Source organism: Platichthys flesus, chromosome 8 (assembly GCF_949316205.1).
Source record: "Platichthys flesus chromosome 8, fPlaFle2.1, whole genome shotgun sequence".
In the NCBI taxonomy this organism is placed as follows: domain Eukaryota; kingdom Metazoa; phylum Chordata; class Actinopteri; order Pleuronectiformes; family Pleuronectidae; genus Platichthys; species Platichthys flesus.
Genome location: NC_084952.1, coordinates 2,751,082 through 2,771,331, shown reverse-complemented (window position 1 = coordinate 2,771,331; position 20,250 = coordinate 2,751,082). Strand labels below are relative to the sequence as shown.

The window sequence follows — 20,250 nt, the reverse complement described above, 5'->3', positions numbered from 1 at the left end:
TGTGGTCCGTGTTTACTTAACATCCGAGAGAGGTGGAGCGTGATCGCCCCGGTTTTTCAACACTTTCACACACTTCTCTCTCCGGACAGCTTCCTCCGCAGCTCATTTCTTTTCTTCCTCATAAGGTCGTTCGCTCTCAGGGCAAAGGGAGAGAGGGAGGAGGGAGGGAGGGAGGGAGGGAGGGAGAGAGGGAGGGAGGGAGGGAATATGAGAATAACCCACATCTGGGCAAAAGATTTAGTGCCATTAACGGGAAGTAGGAAATGTTTGCTGTAATCTATGGCGTTTTCATGCCACTCGCCCATCAACCACTGGGAGGGAATGATGAAAAATAATTGGCCTCCGTGCCTTGTGGGCGGACGAAACTCACACCAACCATTGAACATGACTTAGTGCCACAAACGCTCCGTGAGGAATGACTGGGTGGAACCAGAACCCTGGAGAGAAAGTTATGTCCACAGTCCGTGAGAAGAGGGTTCAGATCTGCACACAATGAAGTTCTGTTAAGACGACAATCATGTTGCAAACAATAGGCTTTTGATGGTTTTTAAGGTCCTGTCCTGTTTCCTGACGTCAGTATTAGGCAGTAACACGCAGCACTGGGCAGTTTGGAGCAGTGGTGCTTTGTCTACGCCTTCAGCATCTTCACTGCTCCAGAGTCTGGGGCTGGGTTGTCGTGTGGACATGAAGAAACTGAGACGTTTGGAAATGAGGACGTGGTTTCTTTGCTGCAGCACCACAAGGACACATCCTATCTGACTCCATTCACTGACAGTGACACAAACCAATGAGATTACTATCAATCAATAATCAATAATTATCCCAAAACAACACGAGATGGAGATACAGGGACTTTACTTCTGTTAAAATCACACAAACTGTATCTTTGTGTGTTTGTTTCATTGTGCAGGCTGCGTCTCTGACTGTGGACCTGTGTGGTGAAGACCAGGAACCAGGCTACTGTGCTGTGAGCAACGTGGCAGTGCACACTGACTGGTGAGAACATCACTTACACACACACACACACACACACACACACACACACAGACACACACACTATACAAATAGACTGTTGACAGTTTCTTTTCCAAGGTCTGGAAAAGTAAAAAAAAATCACATTTTCCATGTCCTGCAAAATAATGGAAAATAATACAGGGCTGATCGTTTTTTTATTATACCTGCTGTGAACATATTTCCCTAATTTCCCACAGCTGTTGCTTTTTCACAATGAACCGACAACAATCCTCTTTGTGCAGTGAATCAACAACACAATCACCAGAGCATCAGAAGTGTTTTCTTGTCTCTTGTCCCCAGAGAGAAGCAGCGTCTGCGTCTGACCTGTTGCATGTCGACTGCGTTTGACAGCTCAAACCAAACAGTGTGTTTTTTCTATCCCGGGTTGGGAACCGGTTTCTGAAAGTTCCTCCAACTGAGTTTGACTCATCCAATGAGACGGAAATCTGCTCTAAACCCCAGAAAAGCTTGTAAAAACGAAATATTCCCCCGAGGTTTAAATGTTCCTTTGACTTTCAACAGGGTGGAATGAATCTATTCAATACAGTGTTATTTAAAGTATGACACTATATATAGAATAAAGAACACCACAAAATCAGACGCAGATTCATGGAGGAGGAGCTCGTGGACTTTATTGTGTCTGGAGGAAAAACAAATTGTTAACAAAATTGAATTCTTGAACATAATCCTTTGATTATTTGACAAAAAGAGTCAAAATGAATTTACGTGTTTGCAAACATATGACACGTGATGTGAAGTGTCGTTAAGTTACCGGACGGTCCCAGCTTTACTGCACAGACTGCTCTGAGCCAGGCCTTGTGGGGCGAGAACCTGAGACTGAGCATGTGTTTTTGTGTGTTTGAGCCTGTGTGTGTGTGTGTGTGTGTGTGTGTCTGTGTGTGTGAGAGACAGATCGATCCAGCAGACGGGAAAGGGCCAGAAAGGTCTGCAGAGGGTTTATTCAGTAAATGTCCTGGGACCATGTTATTGTGAAACTCACTGACCCACAGTGTCGTTCTGTTGGGAACGTGTGTGTGTGTGTGTGTGTGTGTGTGTGTGTGTGTGTGTGTGTGTGTGTCTGTGTGTGTGTCTCTGAATACCTGCACTTGCAGCATGTGGATTTCTGTACATGTACTTTAGTCCCTCTGTTCAAGTCTTTGTGTGCTTCTGTTCCTCTGTGTGTGTCTGTGTGTGTCTGTGTGTAGGATCCTGGACGTGCAGCCCAACAGGCTCTCGGTGGGAGGCGTCAGGTCAATAGAACCCGTCCTTCATCGGCGCGGTCAGATCGCCACCCACGACTTTGTCGGCTGCATCATGGAGTTCGCCGTCAACGGCCGGCCGCTGGAGCCCAGTCAGGCGCTGGCATCGCGTGGCATCCTTGACAGGTCGGCAACCCCCCCCCCCCCTGGGCTCGCCCCTCCTCTGCCCTCCTTTCACCCCCCCGGTCTCATCTGTCCGTCTTCTCTAGCCTCGTCCCCTCTCGCTGTGGGACATCTGTTCACTCTCTCAAACCCGCTCCAGAGTTGAAAAAGATGTTTTTTTAATACAAATGGCAGATTTTTGGACGAGGGAAACCAATCGCACAAATGCTGAGATTTAGTTTTTTGTACTTCTCCGTCTCACTGGTGAATAGTGAGGCTCGGACAGATCTTTTAATATGCTAATTCTCTGGGGTTCTTTATGGGGGGATTTGTTGTATAGGGAGAGAAATCACAGCTCATCTGCCCCCGCTTCTTTTTCGGCGGCCCCCCCCTGGCTGCCGACTGTGTGCGGCTGACTTGTCAAACCGTCTGATTGTCACTTTGTGTGTCGTTAGGTGTCCGAGGCTGGAAGGAGCCTGCACCGCCAGCCCCTGCCGACACGGGGGAACCTGCTTGGACCACTGGTCCTGGCAGCAGTGCCAGTGTGTGGACGGATTCACCGGCAAGTTCTGTGAGAAATGTAAGAACAAGCGCCTTGGTGATGCTGAGGTGGCACTTCTTTAAGAATAGTCCTTCATGATTATTTATGATGCTTCCCCGTGAATCATCAAACTGCACCATGCAGCTTAATGCAGGCCACACTGCTGCAGTCCGGGCTTTATCCTAAGGCTTTTGTGTTTTTAAATATATACACACATGAGAGAAGTTACAAGTTTTTAGATGCTGCAGCGTTTCCCACCAAATTAATTCAATCAGCAGTGACACCATCTGTGGCACGTGCACACACACAATCAATTGTTTTGGTTCGTTATGGAACTGAGGCAGGAAACATTTGCTGCCTCAGTTTAAATAATTGATGAGATTCACTGTTTCTAAGGTTCAAGTGCAAATTATTACCATTAATCAATATCATGACATTACTTCTAGAAACCAGATCATTACTGAGGCGATCTGGGAACTTCTGTAACAACCCACTGTGGATTTTTCTCTGTTTACTATCAGGCTGATGGTATTTAGGTCCAGTTATTAAAATTCCTCACCAATCATGTGTGTACAGCAGTAAAGGTGTACATTCATGTTCTTGCTCAAGGGCACACAGGCCGCTCCGGGGATTGACCTGCATGTCTCAGCTATAAACAGATCTTTAGGGAGAATGTTAAAACCCATTTGAGGTTATGGCAGTCAGATTAGAGGGAAGTCATTTGGACCCGTCTGTGGAAAGATTTAATATTCTTACATTTTCATAAAGTTGCCTTCTGAAAACTTGAGTCAGAGCTGGATTGAGGAGACTCTCTCTCTTTCTCCTGCAGACATGACGGCCGACACCGCCCTGTCGCTGGACGGCACCGGCCGGCTGGACTACTCCCTGAAGCCGGGCCCCAAGCGGGACGTCCTGCTCCGGCAGGCGCTGCAGGGCTCGTCCTCGGACCCGACCGGGCCCAGCAGCCTGGAGGTGAAGTTCAGGACGCGCGGCAAGAGCGGCACGCTGCTGCACGTGCAGGAGAGCAGCAACTACACCACCGTGAAGGTGAGAGAGCGCACAGAGGAACATGTGGCACATTTCAAAATAAAAGGCCAGGACTTGATTTAATATTCCTGTTTGTGGGGAACAGGGTCCAGACTGTACTGCAGCTGAATGCATTTCATTGATCATGCACGTCAAGCTCGTTAATATAACTCGGTAAAACAAAAATTAAGCTGTAATCTGATTCAATAGAATGAGGATGATGAGGAAAAACAAACTACATTTCCCATAATGCATTGCGCTGAACTCTCACGTGTATTTCAGCGACTCGTCCGTCAGACGTCTTAAGAACGATGACGTTGTGAATCAGTTTGTAAGTTGTAATTAATGGATTGAGAACAAACACGACTGCATATCTGGACGCTGTCTACTTAGATTACCCCCCCCCCCCCACCCTGTCTATAAGCAAACTGCGTCTCATCCTCCTCCCAGTTGTGCCATTCCTCTTTCTTCTCCTCTTGCACCCCCCCCTCCCCCCTCGCTCTGACTGATCCTGGGCATCTCACCAAAGAGTCCTGCAGTCTCATTCATCCTCTTTAATTTTCCTTTTAGACTCTCCCCTCCCCCCCACCACCTTCAACCCCTTCCCACTTTTGTTTTCATTTCATTATCAAACATTCTCGCTTATGATGATTTTTAGATTTTGTAATATTTCGGGGGTTTCCAGCCCCGAGCAGCTTCTGGTGCTCATCAGATCACCATCACAGCTTCCTGAACCCTCCAGACGAGGGACTGTTCCAAGTGCTTTCAAAACCCTGCATGTGTACATATGTTGAGGGACAGAACTATATATACTGAGATATGAAAAAAAAAAAAAAAGATGTTTAATAGATAAACCTCCGTGATTGGTTTTCCAGGTTTAGCGCTCTCGGTATTCTTTGGCTTGGGGGACTTTCTGCTTTTCCCATTTGAAATCATGTCTTCCGGAAGCTACTTATCATTGCTGATTTTTGGGGTCTTTGAAAAGGGAGGGGATGGGGATTACTTTTCCATCGGCGTGGGGAGTGCACACAGGAGATTATCATACACGTGTAAACCGCACATTTGTTGCCCAATGTCAAAGTGAGTCTGATTCATTTGTTTTAAAGATGGAGATCCGTGCTTCCTTTTCTGGAGAGGCTCCTCCTCCAGTGGGTGGTTTCTGATCTGCACAAACACACACACACACACATGAGTTGTGAGAACATGATTAAGTGCCGTGTGTGCCGCTGGGGGAAAGATTCACGAGTGTCGAGCTGCATTTTTCTTTTCTATCTCTGACCTCAGCAGCAGATTCAGGATCAGTGTTTGGTTCCGTGGAAAGCGAGTGAAGGTTTCCTCTCGTCACTCGGCACAGACGCAGACAAGATAATCCACTGATCAGATCAAATGCAGTTTGCTCCACAGAGAAGATTAGTTATTATTTATTTTCCCAGTCTGTGTCATCATTGATCTGCTGACTGATATGTGCATTAGCAGCGATAGATGCTGTCAATCTCAACTATAATCCCGCCCCCACGCCTCCATTCTGTGTTACATTAACACACATAACAGTTTATCGCATATTGCACATCCACATTTCTCTCCTGTTTTGCATTTTACTTTTTATTTAACTTTGTATATCTCGTATATTTTTTTGTTTTGTTTTATATATAGTTATTTCTTTCTTATGTGAAGTACTTATTGTGTTTTTATGTTTTATGTTCAATGTTTGTAACTAATTCCCCTTTCTGGTACATGTTATATCACAGAAGAACTGACACCCTGCTCATTCTCCCTGTGTTTCTCACCCTGTAAAATGTCTTTCATCTGACTGGTGACCACTGCGCTCAAACCTTCCACCTCTGTTCTCTCTTCTGCAGCTGAGGAACGGAAACATCCAGTACATCTCAGACGCCGGTGTCGGTGGGAAGGTGGAGCGGACCGTGGGCGACGCGGTGCTGTCCGACGGCCAGTGGCACACGCTCCAGCTGGTGAAGAACGGCTCCACCACTGTGCTGCAGGTGGACAACGGCCACCCCCGGGTCATCCTGCATCCCACGCAGGACTTAGGAGGTCTCGGGGTCGTGACCTTCTCTCTGGGGGGGATCCCACCCGGACCAGCGCAGCAGAAAACTGGAGCAGGTGAGGCTGGAAGGTGTTTCTGTCTCCTACCCAAGTTAGTTTCACGCCTGGGTACTGGAAGATCGCCAGTTTGATCGCAGACTGGGAGGAAGAGTCTTGGCAGGGGGGTTGAAAGAGTAGTTTTCCACTCCCTCATTACCACAACTGAGGTGCCTATGAGCAACCCCCCCCCCCCCCCCCCTTTAATCCCTGTCTGCTCCAGACACGAAGATTTCACAACAGAGATTTTTTCCGTCCAAAGAAATTACAAACTGTGATCCAACGATCCACTTAGCGTCATGTGGAGTATGTAACGTATGTGGTGGGAGAGGGTCGTGTTTGGTTTAATGAGCTGCTGACTGAGGCAACCATAAAGAACTTCATTATCACAGCTTTCATCAGACGAGAGTCTAATGATGATCTAAAGAGGTTTTTTACCCCTAACTACAAATCTGTCATATTTAAAACCCTGTCCACTCTAATGCAGATATGTTGTAAAATAAACTTTGTCCTGGTTGGTTTGAGCCTCTTGTCCACGTAACATTTCATAAACTGTTCATCTGTGTGGACGTATAAAACTTTCTCAGCCAGGAACTAACTTTTCCAATTATTCCAAAACCACATAAACACGCAATTAGTTTCCTTGTTGTGACGCAGACAATCTGTAAAGCTAATTAAAATAACACCCGAGGTCCAAGGGGTTAAAAATGTTTCTCTCTCACTCTCCAAACATAACCTTGTTGAACGTGCACTTTATTTACACACGTGTTTGTATGTGTGGACGAACATGTGTATTTACGTGCCGTGTCAAACACACATGCTGAATCTCTCAAAAACTGGCATCCGACCAAGAAACTCACCCACTCTTCACCCGCTGTAAATTACCGACGCAGCGGTTTTCACATGTTATGGAAACCTCCCCTGCACGCTCACATACAGTGCACATGTGAGACACAGCTCTCAGGATCCTGTGAGCCCTTATAAATCCTCTACAACCCCCTTTTCTTTTTCACTCCTTCCACCAAAACGAATTAATAGTCTGCAGCTTAAACCGCTGACCCTGTTTGGTGTCCGTCCAACACGACTCCATTAAACCGGCTGGAACTCCGTGTCTGTTTGACACTGCGGAGATTTACCTGCTTCGGATTTACAGCGGTTGAGTAAATGTTTCTTCATCAGCGAATCATCTACGCCCACCGAACAGCGAGTTCATTTGATTTGGCTTCGACTCGGAGCCGCTGCCTTTGAGGACTTTCTTCACTCGTCTCTTTTCCACAGGCTCTCGTCATAGTTTAGACCTAAATCACAGACGAGTTGTCCTGAAATGTGAGTTGAGAACAGTTTGCAGAAGGAGACGGTTTCCACAGGGAGGTCATAAAGCACTGTAAGCTTCAGAGATTCAGGAGGGAGGGGGGAGGGGGGAGTCCAACCCGATACTCTGGACTAATAAGGTAAAAATGGGCAATTTGAAGGGTTTCTCGACCTGGTTTACACGAGGACCCGGGCGTGTTTCAAAACAAACAGACCCTGAGCACGCAGGTCCGTGGCCGGCTGCCCGTCCACCGGGTCCTGCGTCTGCGGCTCAACCCGCCTGTGCTCTTGTGTACTCACTTTTCGAGAGCTAATGAAAAGACACGAATGGATTTAATCTGCACTGGGATAAATTCAATAAAATCTATTTACATCGGTGAGGAGGCAGCGCTGTGAGGCAACACACAGAGCGAGGGATCGAATTAGACACAGAGACGCTCACTCAACCCAGATGTGTGTCTCCGAGCTATAATGGCGCTGACGATAGATTCTCTGTTTGAGAAAAGAAAATCATATTTCTCCTCTCAAATTGGCCACTGATAGATGCGACCCATTTTTTTTTAAATATGATTTTTTTTTTGCAGAGGTTTCTATAAGGAAATTTCTCTTGTTATTTTTTTGGTCCGAAGCTTGAAACAATTACCCGTCTAAACAAAATTCCTTTAGCCCTGATTATAACTCCCAGTTCCTTATTTTCAAGGAAGCGTTCCAACCTTGGCAGAAATTTTGAAAAGCCATCAATTGGGAAAGATTCCCCCCCCCCCCCCCCGGCCACTGTTGTGTGCTTGTTAGCTGCTGTTGTTCGTTTCTCGTTTATTTGACCCAGTTCTCTCTCTCATTCAACCGCAGGTTTCGATGGCTGCTTGGCCTACGTGAAGTACAACAGGGAGAACCTGCCGTTCACCGGAGAACACAGCCTGGTGACCTTGACCAAGACCAGCTCATCGGTCAAGATCGGCTGCAGGGGTCCCAACCTTTGTGAGAGCAGTCCGTGCTGGGATGGCCTGATGTGCGTCAACCAGTGGTACACGTACCAGTGTGTCCCGCCCGGCGACTGCACCTCTAATCCCTGCCAGAACCACGGCAGCTGTGTGCCTGATCCCCACTCGGGTTACACCTGCGCCTGCTCCGAGTTCTACACAGGAAGGACTTGTGAGACCTTGGTGGCCTGTCTGGGTGTCCAGTGTCCTCAGGGTACCGTCTGCAAAACAGCCAACAATGGCGGCTTTGTGTGCAGCCCCAGCCCCACGGCGGAGTCGATGGTCCTCCCCATCTGGGCGGTGCCCGCCATCGTTGGCAGCTGTGCCACTGTCCTCGCCTTGGTGGTCCTCAGCCTGATCCTGTGCAACCACTGCCGGGGCCGCAACAGGACCAAAGTGCCAAAGGAACCCAAGGAGAAGAAGCCCGAGGAGAAGAAGAAGAAGAAGAAGAAGAAGAAGAAGGGGAGTGAGAACGTAGCATTCGACGACCCAGATAACATCCCGCCATACGGAGACGACATGACGGTGCGGAAGCAGCCGGAAGGGAACCCCAAACCGGACATCATAGAGAGGGAGAACCCGTACCTGATCTACGATGAAACAGACATTTCCCACAACAATGAGACGGTGCCGAGCGCCCCCTGCGCCCCCTGCAACGGCCCCGAGGCGGATATCGAACATTACGACATAGACAACGCCAGCAGCATCGCTCCGTCGGACGCCGACATCATCCAGCACTACAAACAGTTCCGCAGCCACACCCCCAAGTTCTCCATCCAGAGACACAGCCCACTGGGCTTCGCCAGGCAGTCCCCCTTACCGCTCGGAGCAACCAGCTACACCTACCAGCCGCAGTACACGCAAGCACTGAGGTCCACGCCGCTCAGCCACTCCCACTCAGCATGCCCCACCCCCAACCCTCTGTCCAGACACTCCCCCGCCCCGTTCAACAAGCCCTCGTCCTTTTACCGCAACACGCCAACCAGAGAACTCAACCTGGCTCGCCGTGACGGCAGCCCGCTGGACCTGCACAACGACATGTGCCAGCCACCGCCCATGTTCAACTACGCCACCCGGCTGGGGAGGCGCAGCAAGAGTCCGCAGACCATGGCCAGCCACGGCCACGCGTCCAGGCCGGGCAGCCGGCTGAAGCAGCCGATAGAGCAGATCCCTCTGGAGACGGGACCGCCCGTGGGGCTGTCCATCGAGGAGGTGGAGCGTCTGAATACTCCTCGCCCTCGCAACCCCAGCATCTGCAGCGCCGACCACGGGCGCTCCAGCTCGGAGGAAGACTGCCGCAGGCCGCTGTCGAGGGTCCGCAACCCCGCCGACGGCATCCCGGCCCCGGAGTCCTCTTCAGAAAGTGACTCTCACGACTCCTTCACCTGCTCGGAGATGGAGTACGACCGGGACAAGCCGGTTTCCTACAGCTCCCGCGTCCCCAAGCTCTCACAGGTCAACGAGTCGGACGCCGACGACGAGGACTACGGCGGGAGGCTGAAGCAGCGGCGGTACTCGAGTCGGAGGGCGGAGGGGGGGCCGGGTGTTTCCCAGATGCCCCCTGGCGAGCAGCACTACACCCTGCCCCACAAACTGGGCCAGCCAGCCGGGGGCTTCAACTGGGACAATCTGTTGAACTGGGGCCCCGGCTTCGGACATTATGTTGACGTGTTCAAGGACTTAGCTTTGCTTCCCGAGAACGCGGCGGCAAAAGACATTGAAATGAACAGCGGTGACGGTTCAGTGACCATTTTAAACGAAGGAGAAGCTGAGCAATATGTATGAGACTATTTATTATGATGTACAATATGGTGACGTTCTCCGTTTGAAAAAAAAAACAAGAAGAAAGGAAGACTGTACATTTCAAGAGAGCATTGGACTCCATGTTTTTTTTGTTTTTTACATTATTCAAAAATAATAAGACGACTTTCAATGTGTAAGGCAGAAAAACAGCACCTGTTACACGACAGATTTTGTCGTTGTCCACCTTGGAATAGTTTGCCAGTCTCTTCTCGGTCCAAACCTCGACTGTACAATCGTGCATTCATCTCTCCGAGGCCTCGTTACAACGGATCCATTGACGCCGCTCGGCTCAGAAAAAGTAAATCCCTCCGTCTGAATCCAATTTAGCGACTGCAGGCGTTATCTTGATCGAACATTTCTGTTCTGCGTTACCAATACGGCCTCTTCTCTCCAAGAACCTCCTCTAACATCCACAGCTGAGCGATGGGGAGGGGGGGGGAATAACATTAACACTCACAGGAAGAAAATCCCCCCCCCCCCAAAAAAAAGACAAACTCCCGGTGTCTGTGTTTTTAAAGGTTCAATTTTCAATTAAATACGAAGCATGTGTGTATTTGATCTGACTGCACCTGTTACCGACAGGACATGCCCCCCCCCCCCCCCCCCCCCCCCCCCCCGTTTTGAAAGCAACTGGTGTATCTGCACATACGTTCTGATCGGACTGGTCTCTGCCCTGGTGTGTTTCCCCCTCAGACGACTGGCTAAACACTCCAAGACGGAGGGTTGATGAAGTCTCCTGCCTTACAGACATTTGAGGATTTCAGTACGGGGGGGGGGTGGGGGGTGCGGGGGGAACGCTTCCTCTTTTGTGTTTGCGTCATGAGTCGATTAGGAGGAGGGGTGGTTTGTTTCTGGTGGGGGGGGGGGCAGTTAGAGAGCTGAGAATTAGGATTTTCTGACAAAGCCAAGTAACGATGAAGATGATGATTATGTTGTTGATGATGATGATGATGATGATGATGATGATGATGATGATGATCGTATAAACATGACCCCGACTAAAAAACACTATGAACTTGTGTACATTTTTTTAATTCATGAGAAATCATGGAGTCATTTGTTGGTGTCTTCGTCCATTATTTTGACATTTGTATGGTTTCTACATTTTTGTACTGTTTATTAACTTAAATTACTTAAGCTGTGTTTTTATGGATATTTTCATATGCTGAAATGTATGTCCTTGCTTTCGGGGAAAGTAAGATTGAAGACTTATTTTTTACATTGGTTACGTATGTAACATCAGTATTTTCCACTTTTGATAAAACTATAACATGCTGTATGCTTTGTACCTGTAAAAAGCCAATAACAGAATAAAAAAAAGTATTTATTTACATGCAGCTGTAGAAGCGTTGTTTTCCTGCAAAGGTCGCGTCAGGTCAGTCTCGTCTTTTATGTGACGTCTCTTTCTCATTATTATATATTTTTTGTTCTTGAATTTTTGTTTATATCACAGTTGCCATCTGTCGCATGTTACATTTGGTTCCTGTGATGTTTCCCAGAAAATGTCTGCAGCCACTGACTCGGACATTTCTCACATGCTGCCCCTCCAGATAATGTTCGAAGGAGTTGAGAGCAAATCTGAAAGCTGCTTCAAATGCATGAAAGCATTGGTTATTTTTAAAAATAGCCGACTTCCAGCTCAGATTTCCTCTTTTCCCAAATCTGAAGGTACTCCATATTCAGTGTTCTCTCCGTGCGCCGTCTTTAAATAACGCTCAGTCTGAACAAAACATTTAAAAAGGCATTTCAGGACCCGAGTGTAACCGAGCCACCGCGCTCACAGCCAAGCAAAACATCACGCGGCGTCCGCGACGCTCGACCCGATATTGCTTTCAGCAATTATTTACATCTGGCTTATTGAGCAGAACCCTTTTTTGTCATAGCTCAGTGATCCGGTATGCAACATGCTTATCTGCTCCGTCATCGGGAGGAGAGAGAGGCCACGAGAGAAAACGCAGGGAGCCGTAAAAACCCGGCGGAGACTGACAGGCCCAGATCTGGGTCAGTCACCCCGAGCGGGTGGAGGGGCTCGAACCCGCGGTGCTGTTGTTGACTGACGTCTCGTTGGGGCGGCCGCACCACGCTGATGCAGAGATAATAACAACACTGTGATAGTGAGCGTGGGTGAGCGGCCGGGCAGAGTGAATAGGAGACGAATTCAAATAAACCTCACAGCATCTATCTCCTCTGGTGAGTCCCCCCCCCCCCCCACACACCACCACCACCACCACCAGCCTCCCTGTAGGTGACTGGGATCAGCTTGTATACACAGAGGCCACATTGTTCTACAGTGCGCTGAGATGTAAAACACTCATGAGCCTTGACATGAATCTGTCTTCCTGATTTTCTTGTGGGGGGGGCTGGGGCAGGGTGGTGGTGCTGGGGCGAGATCGCCCCCCCCCCTCTCTTTTTTTCCATCAGTGCTGTTTTTGGAGTTTTCCAAGACGACTGCTGGACTTCATCGAAACGGCCGAGGAGCTTATGATGTGTTTACGGATTAATTGCAATGTATATATCCCAAGTGCCAACATTGGGTTTGACATCAACCCCTCGTAAAATACACAACGTGTGTGTTATTCCTGTGGATGCAAATGGTTGTTGTTTCAGTTACGAATGACGTGACATGAAAAACACAAAGAGAATTTGAGAATCCACACGTTTCATCAAAACCATAATTCCCATTGAGATGATTTCCATGTTGACTCGAGAGTTTCCTCTGTGTTTATGAAAAAGGATGCGGCACCGATGCTGTGATCGACTTTCTTGAAACAGAAAATAATCTTCACCGAGGGCTCGTTTATGGATTGATGATTATTCTGAGTGATCGTGCAGCAGGGCCGTGTGCAGACGTTTTGGGGGCAGGGGCCCTTTCTCTGCTGCTGGCTTCTACTTTATATTGAGAATAACGGACATCACCAGAGGAGAGGAACATACTTAAGAAGGAATTTTCTAAAACTGCACTGATAATTTTACTTTTTACCTTATTTATACGCTGATGACAATAAATCATTTGAATTTTTTTAGTGACTTTGAAAAACATTTTCTTCACTTTTCTCTCGTCCGGTTAGCATCTGACTCCTCAACTGATTCACAGTGTTTCAGCCAAAAGCAAATCTCCAACAGGACTTCTTCTTCTTCTTCTTCTTCTTCTTCTTCTTCTTCTTCTTCTTCTTCTTCTTCTTCTTCTTCTTCTTCTTCTGTGGTGCTCCAGGCAGCTCCCTGGTGCGGTGGCAGCTCCCCTGTGGAGACTCAGGTTCTGGTGCAGCACTCACCTCCTCCTCCAGAGGCTCCTGGCTGCTCGCTGCCTCCTGCCTCTCTGACAGGAGCTGGATCTTTGAGTGTGTGTGTGTGTGTGTGTGTGTGTGTGTGTGTGTGTGTGTGTGTGTGTGTGTGTGTGTGTGTGTGTGTGTGTGTGTGTGTGTGGTTTACATGGGAGACAACATTAACAGCATCGCCCCGCTCCGAGGGGCACTGCCCGTTTCACATGTGCATCAAAGCAGGATAAGTGTTCTCTAATGCTGTGTGTACTGCAGCCAGCCGAGGCCTCTCAACGCACATGAAAGCCTCAACAAGGAGTCCGAGCTGTTGAGAAATAGAAGGGAATGGTGCGTGTGAGTGTGTCTTTGTGCGTGTGTGTGTGCGTGTGTGTGTGTCTTTGTGCGTGTGTGTGAAGAAGACGATGACTTGTCTCCTCTTTGGAACCGGCGCCTCTCTTCCTCAACTCTGTGGTTTTCGCTCCAGCACTGAGGGGCTTGGATCGGCCGATGGCTCTGCTCTTCACCAGCTTGAGAACATTCACAGAAGTGTGTGATCGATGGTGAACAGACAACACGGTCACGAGGGGGGGGGGGGGGGGGGGGGGGGCGAGCTGGCTCTGGTGTCACCGCGCTGTCAGGCTCCACGGAGGCAGAACATCTGCTTCTGGTCCCCGGTGTCACATTCTGCCGCTTCAGCAACTTCTGGCTCTTTTTTGTTTTGTTTTCTAATTCGAGGAGATGCCGACGGCTTAAGTGCCGGTTGAGTCACCGAGTGTTTGGCAACAGGGGGAACTGCTGATCCTATGGGAGGCCGAGGATTCTCTCAGCTGGTCCCCAGAAGTGTCTCTCACTCTGACGCAGCAGATGTCGATACTGGTTTTAATGACTCTGGTTTTAATGACTCTGGTGACACTGACACTCTGTTTGCTAAAGTGGATCCAGAAGATAAACTGCACCAGGACGAACTTCAGCTCTGAGTTTAAAACCATGTTTCATCTTCCTCCGTCGTTGCAGGAAAAGCTTAAACTCTTTGAATTTGAAGAGAGTTTTCACACCTGAGAGTTTGAATCAAGCTTTTGGTTTTGGTTTCTGCCGTCATCACCTACGATTGGTTTATAGACGAGTTTATAGAGGGCCACCAACCTCAAGTTTTCAATCTGCAATTCTCAACGAAACAGAACCATGTCTCAGTTTGATCCAGACCTCCTCCTTGTCCGTTGTTCACTCCTGATATTTTGGGGCGTATAAAACTGAAATCATATAAAAGTTGAGAAGGTTTATTTTGCTTGAGATTTAAGAAATACTTTCCAGTAAAGTAAAGAAATAGAAGATTCATCTTCAAAGTAGTATCAACTTTCTGATTCATCTTTATTTAAACAAGCCATTATCTATTCCTGCCTTCGGTCTCTGGCCTCTTCCCCTGGACGCATGGAGCTCTACGTCCGTCTCTCTGTCCCGTGTCCAGGGCTCTTAGCGTGAGAAGACGTCCACCCGGAGACACGTAACCTGGCAGCAGCCGCTCCACTGGAGGCAGAGCCAAGCCTGAAGGCCGAGGCCGTGCTCCTTCTTCAATTTGCAGCATTAGTTCCCTGAGAGTCTCTTTCATGTTCAGGAGAAACTGGTCCTGAAACTGAAATATCTCAAAACCCGATCGATATGAAATCTAATTGAATCACATCGGAAAAACAAATCAGATCGGGACGATGTGAATCGGAGCTCAAGCTCGAAAGTTCATTCTCAACCTTAGGAACTGTTTCGACTCAGGCTCCATTTACACGCATGATCAGGAGATTTGGACAATATCACACGAGGTTTATCAAAAGTTCAAGTGTAAATGGAAACTACATTAGAAATAAATACTTTTAATTGGGGAATCTCACATTGATTGTCTCTGTCGTTTCTTCTCTGGAATCTCTCGAACATCAGGTCCTTGTCTCTTCTTCTGTGTAATTTTGTCTTGAAAACTGAAGATTAGTTATGATTATTTTATCCTAGGATACGACTGAGGTCTGACTCAGCGTTTCCTGCTGCACCGCCTCGTATCACGAGCTCTTTGGTCGCGTCCACGTTGATTTCCTTCGTTTATAAGTTTTCAAATCGAGCGTGTGCGGCTCTTGAACTCTGCTCTTGAACTCCGCTCTCTGTCAGACCACAGCTCCAGGATCCAGGGAGCAGTGGATGCGAGGGGCTCGGCTGACAATCACTCAGGATCTGTGGCTTACAGATTTATAAAAAAAAGAAAAATGCTGCATAAATGATGGTCAACAAGCAAATCGCACAGTCAGGGTCCAAACCTCAAGAGCAGAAAATAACACAACACACACAGACGACTCCATGTGGCCGAACATGGCGGCTGTGGGCGACTTGTTTACTGTTCCTCGTCCTCACAAACACTTTAGAGGCTCCGGCTGCGGCTTAATGGAAAGAAATAAGAAACTGTATTTTTGAACAGTGTTTAAAAGTTACAGCAATTATCGTCTAAAGCTTGGAGATCCATGTCTGGGCCTCAGAGCTCAGCTTTATTTGCACAGCACTTCTCATACAAGCAAGAAAGACAAAGTGCTTTATGGAGTAACACACACGTTTATATAAGTCTGTTTTTAAACTACACCAAAATAAAACATTTACAGGAACTGAAGAAACACTTTTGTAAATCTGTACGTTTGCTATGAGGAAAAAACCAGAGAAATGTGAGTAGAGAAGGATAAAATGACAAAGATAAAATAATATATCACCAAGAGAGAAGAAGAAGTACAAAAAGATCAAACAATAAGGAAGGTGAGACGAAGTTCTGAAGAAATAAAAGTAAGATCAAGAAGAACAAAAGGAAAACACTGATTATCTTTATCTAAAATATCTTGATTAGGATTATCTAAGTCTTCGGTTGAGGAAGTTGATTCTTTACTTTCTCTTCTGCATCATCTTGATTGTTTTCTAGAGGAAATTAAACTGAATGCTTCATTTTTCCAATTCCTTCACTTTCATCAACAACATATAGGATTCAGGTTGTTGTAGTATCTTCCACGTCTTCACCTTTAAGTCGAGTTGTGCGTCCTCGGTTCCATTTGGCCCCAGGTCCTGATGGGACTGTTGGGACTGACTCTGGATCAGTGTGGTCAGAACAGTAGCGTTTCTTTTTATTGTGCTGAGTTAGAGAGACGATTACTGGGAACTGAAAACAATGCTGGTCCCGGTGCCAGGGATCTGACTTCGGCAAAAACAAAGATGCACGAGGCGGCGGGTTGTTCCAGAGCTGCTCCGTCCAAACCACAATCACAAGCCATCAGCAGAGGAGTAGGGTGGGGGGGAGGGGTGGGGGGGGGTATTGTGCAGTTTTGTTGTGCAGGGAAAACTTCGTCTCAATCTGTTTCATTATCAGGATATATTGCAAAAACTACTTTTTACAACATTGATCATTGAAGTAAAATGTCAGACATGTTTAGGGCACTAATATCCATCAGTGTGTGTAACGTGGTGCAGATTCAAACATAAATGTAGATCTACTGATGTGGTTATTGTGTAAATACTCTTTATTGTGATCCTTCCTATGGATGGTACACAAACTTGTGTCTTTGTGTAACACGCGGGGCGGAAGCTGTGAGGATCAGACACGAGCAGCAGCAGAGAACAGGGATTCAGCAGCTCTCTAACCTGCGTCCTTTACGTTTCCCAGCGTCCTTTTCAGCTTTCTGATGACCTTCGACCTGAGCAGGCTTTAGAAACACATATGGATCCAACAGACTGTATGTGTATTGCAAAACTTTAAGTAAAGTTCCTCTGCTCTCACACGTCATTCACAAACAATACAACCATCAGGGGGACGACAACCTTTAACGTTTACAGAACAGGACCCAAGGAGAGATTCGTCAAACATCTCTTTGCTTCACACGAAGGAGAAGTCAGAACTAAACAACGAGGACATGTGCAGCGTAACGGATGATTTACAACGCACACATGCTCGCAAACTTAAAAGCCAAGTCCTTGGAGGTTTAACATCTGAGACAGTTTACACATGGGAACTCAAACTGCTTGTAAACGGTGTGATGTCTAAACCCGGAGCCCACACCTCCACACACGGATCTTCTCTTTCCAGCTTCCTGCCGGGCCCGGGGTTCCACTCTACCTCCGTGCACGTGCTCTATTTCTGTACTTGGTCATTTGTGTGAGTTGAAGTTTGTGTGGGTGATGCTCTAAAGAAAGCTCCAGCTGATTAACGCAGGCCGAGCAATCAGCACCTATCTGAACGGGGCGCTGCTCTGCGCTCTTATTTTGAAGCACAGAAACAGCTGCACCACATGTTATTACCACATACTTCTTTGCAGCCCTGCTGTTGTGATGTTTATGAAACCCGAGTGTTGCTGCCTGTGTGTGTGTGTGTGTGTCTGTGTGAAGCACGAACATAAACTCTCACACTCGCAGGTGTTTACACATCCACACACACACACATAGTGTACGTCTGATAAACACAAAAACAGCTGTGACTGCTCCTTTTGACCTTCCTGTTGCTCCTCATGTGACGGTTTCCAAACTGTAACTCCGGATGATTATTAGTTGTGATGCATGTAGGAAACGGCAAAAGGCTAAATGACACTCTCCACAACACAGGCGTGGATAATCGCTTTCCTAATTCTAAAGTTGGCCGCTCTGGGTGACTTGGGAGTTGGCCGAGTCTTTTTCTCTCGATGGAGCCGATCCCGTTTCGATGCTACAGAACTTCACAGATTGAATTTATCTGCCTCACCAAACTGGAAATCTGGGAAAAGAGAGAGAGAGAGCAACAGCAGCACGCGAGAGGACGGCTCATTAGAAGCATTACCACACATGACAGCCATTGAGCCGCCGCCCGGTCACAGATTTCCCAGTTCTTGCAAAAAACACCTGGTGGAATTTCGTAGCTGAATAGTTTGGAAATGGCCTTTCACGCGGCTGACAGCCTCGCATGTCGGCGCGCTGGGAAACAAAAGTCACGTACAAACAAATGGCACTTTTCAAGGGCTGCAGGAATGCACACACACACTTGGCAGCTCGTGGGGGCACATTCATTTTCCCGGGGAAGGAAGAAGAAGAAACGCTCATTGCCTCGTGGTCCCTCCTCTGCTCATTGGCTCCCTCAGTCGCCCGGGTCCCTTTGGATTTTCCCATGCCCCGCTATCTTTTCTCAAGTCTTAATCTTTTCATTCTGTCAGGGCGGCTCTCGGCAGCCTCCGCACCATTTCCAAAGGTCTGGGCTTCATGCTAATTGTCTCTCAATGGCACGGTTACCTCCCACCTACATAATGCACCTTGTTTCCTCCACTCAGTCTGGGCTTCACCATGTTGGCTCATTCAAATTCAGGGGGGTGGAGAGGGTCTGCCGGAGCGATGCCTCGGGGGGAAAGCGAGGCAAAGCAGCTCTACCTTTAAAACCAAACAGGGATTTGTTCTCCCCGTCCTGGGAGGAGGACTCTCTGCGGGTGGGCAGACCGATCGAACAATCTGAAAGATGAGTTGCATGTGATTATCGTCCTGTTTGACGAAACTTCATCCGTCCACTTGCAGGTCCCTCGACGCACCGGCTTCTCCCTCACACGTCATTATGTCACGATGCAGCGCTACCGAATCCTGCACGTTATTTAAAAATATAAACTTCACTCTGAGCTCTGCAACATCTGCCAGTGATTTGATCCAAAGTCCTCAGAGTGAAAAAGGCAAAAAGGAGGTGAAGGTTATGAAAATCACCGTCGTGAGATGATTGCAGAGTCGTCAACGTGCACAGACTCACGTGCTTTGAGCTGACTGTCTCCACGTAGACCCCGAACTGGCAGCTTCTCTTTGACTGGGGAGATCTCACCACTCAGGACTGAGACGACCGGCATGCACCATTAACATCTATTCAGAGCTTTGATCATCACGAGTGGGGGGGGGGGGGGGGGGGGGGGGGGATAAGCAGAAAGAGAATCATCAACAATTCAAATGCACCCAATTATTAGACCATATAAAGGTCTAATTAGCATAAATTGCTTCCACATTGTTGCTATTTTTACACCGTTTGCTGTTTTCCCGTCTCGTGGATGTTTCTCTGCTCTTCTGCATAACTTATGATGGATGTGTTTCATTTCATAGTGGAATTGCTTTGCTAATTAAAAGTGGTGCATAAATATTTGCTTTCTTCATGTGTGTGTTTTTATTTGGAAGCGGAAAAAGAAGCATTTTTGTGTAACCTCACAAATGAGCCGATACCGATATCACCACGGCCGAGTTTAATTCCATATCACGAGATATCACGTCTGCATCGTCTCTGACTGATGATTCTAAGTTTACCTCTGAAGTCACGACCGTCAGGGTCAGAGATCATTTAGCCGTGAAGCGTTTCTTTTGATTCATAGTCGCCAATTAAATCAAAGCAGGATTGATATTTGCTCTTTCTGATGTGAGGAACACAGGGCTGGGGGGGGCGGGGGGTGGGGGGGGGAGGAGCCGAGCTCTGAGGCCAGAATCAGGTTCACACGTCTGCCTGAAGGTTTTGTCTTTCAGTCTTCCTGCGTGGTGGAGCTCACAGAGGACAGCCGGTCCGGTTCGGGTTGTGAAGTCACTGCCGAGCGCAGGAACACGGAGGCGAGGATCAGGAGGATCACGGTTCTTTCCCAGCGTCTCCTCAAAACATTGTTTTTGATCAGAGGAACCAGGATCCTCCAGAAGTGGAAACACTACCCCCCCCCCCCCCCCTCCTGACTGCATCTGTTTGGTCTGAGAAGCCGTTGAATTGTCCGCCTGCAATCAAACCTGCACCAATCGGTTACACTGTCGTTTCCCCCCCCGACCAGTGAACCATGATTATAATGAGGTTTAAAGATGGAGTTCCCACGCAACATGAAGAC

At 47.9% G+C, this 20,250-nt stretch overlaps 1 protein-coding gene across 1 annotated transcript in view; it reads left to right on the top strand.

Annotated features, from left to right (window-relative positions):
• The window catches only part of fat4 (FAT atypical cadherin 4), a 99,792-nt gene extending 89,060 nt beyond the window's left edge, over nt 1–10,732 (top strand). The window contains exons 12-17 of the mRNA XM_062394183.1: nt 911–996; nt 2,220–2,399; nt 2,831–2,955; nt 3,746–3,963; nt 5,802–6,063; nt 8,203–10,732. Coding sequence (XP_062250167.1) covers nt 911–996; nt 2,220–2,399; nt 2,831–2,955; nt 3,746–3,963; nt 5,802–6,063; nt 8,203–10,118 — 2,787 coding nt within the window. The 3' untranslated portion in view covers nt 10,119–10,732. The remainder of the gene's footprint in view (nt 1–910; nt 997–2,219; nt 2,400–2,830; nt 2,956–3,745; nt 3,964–5,801; nt 6,064–8,202) is intronic.
• The last annotated feature ends 9,518 nt before the right edge of the window (nt 10,733–20,250 follow it).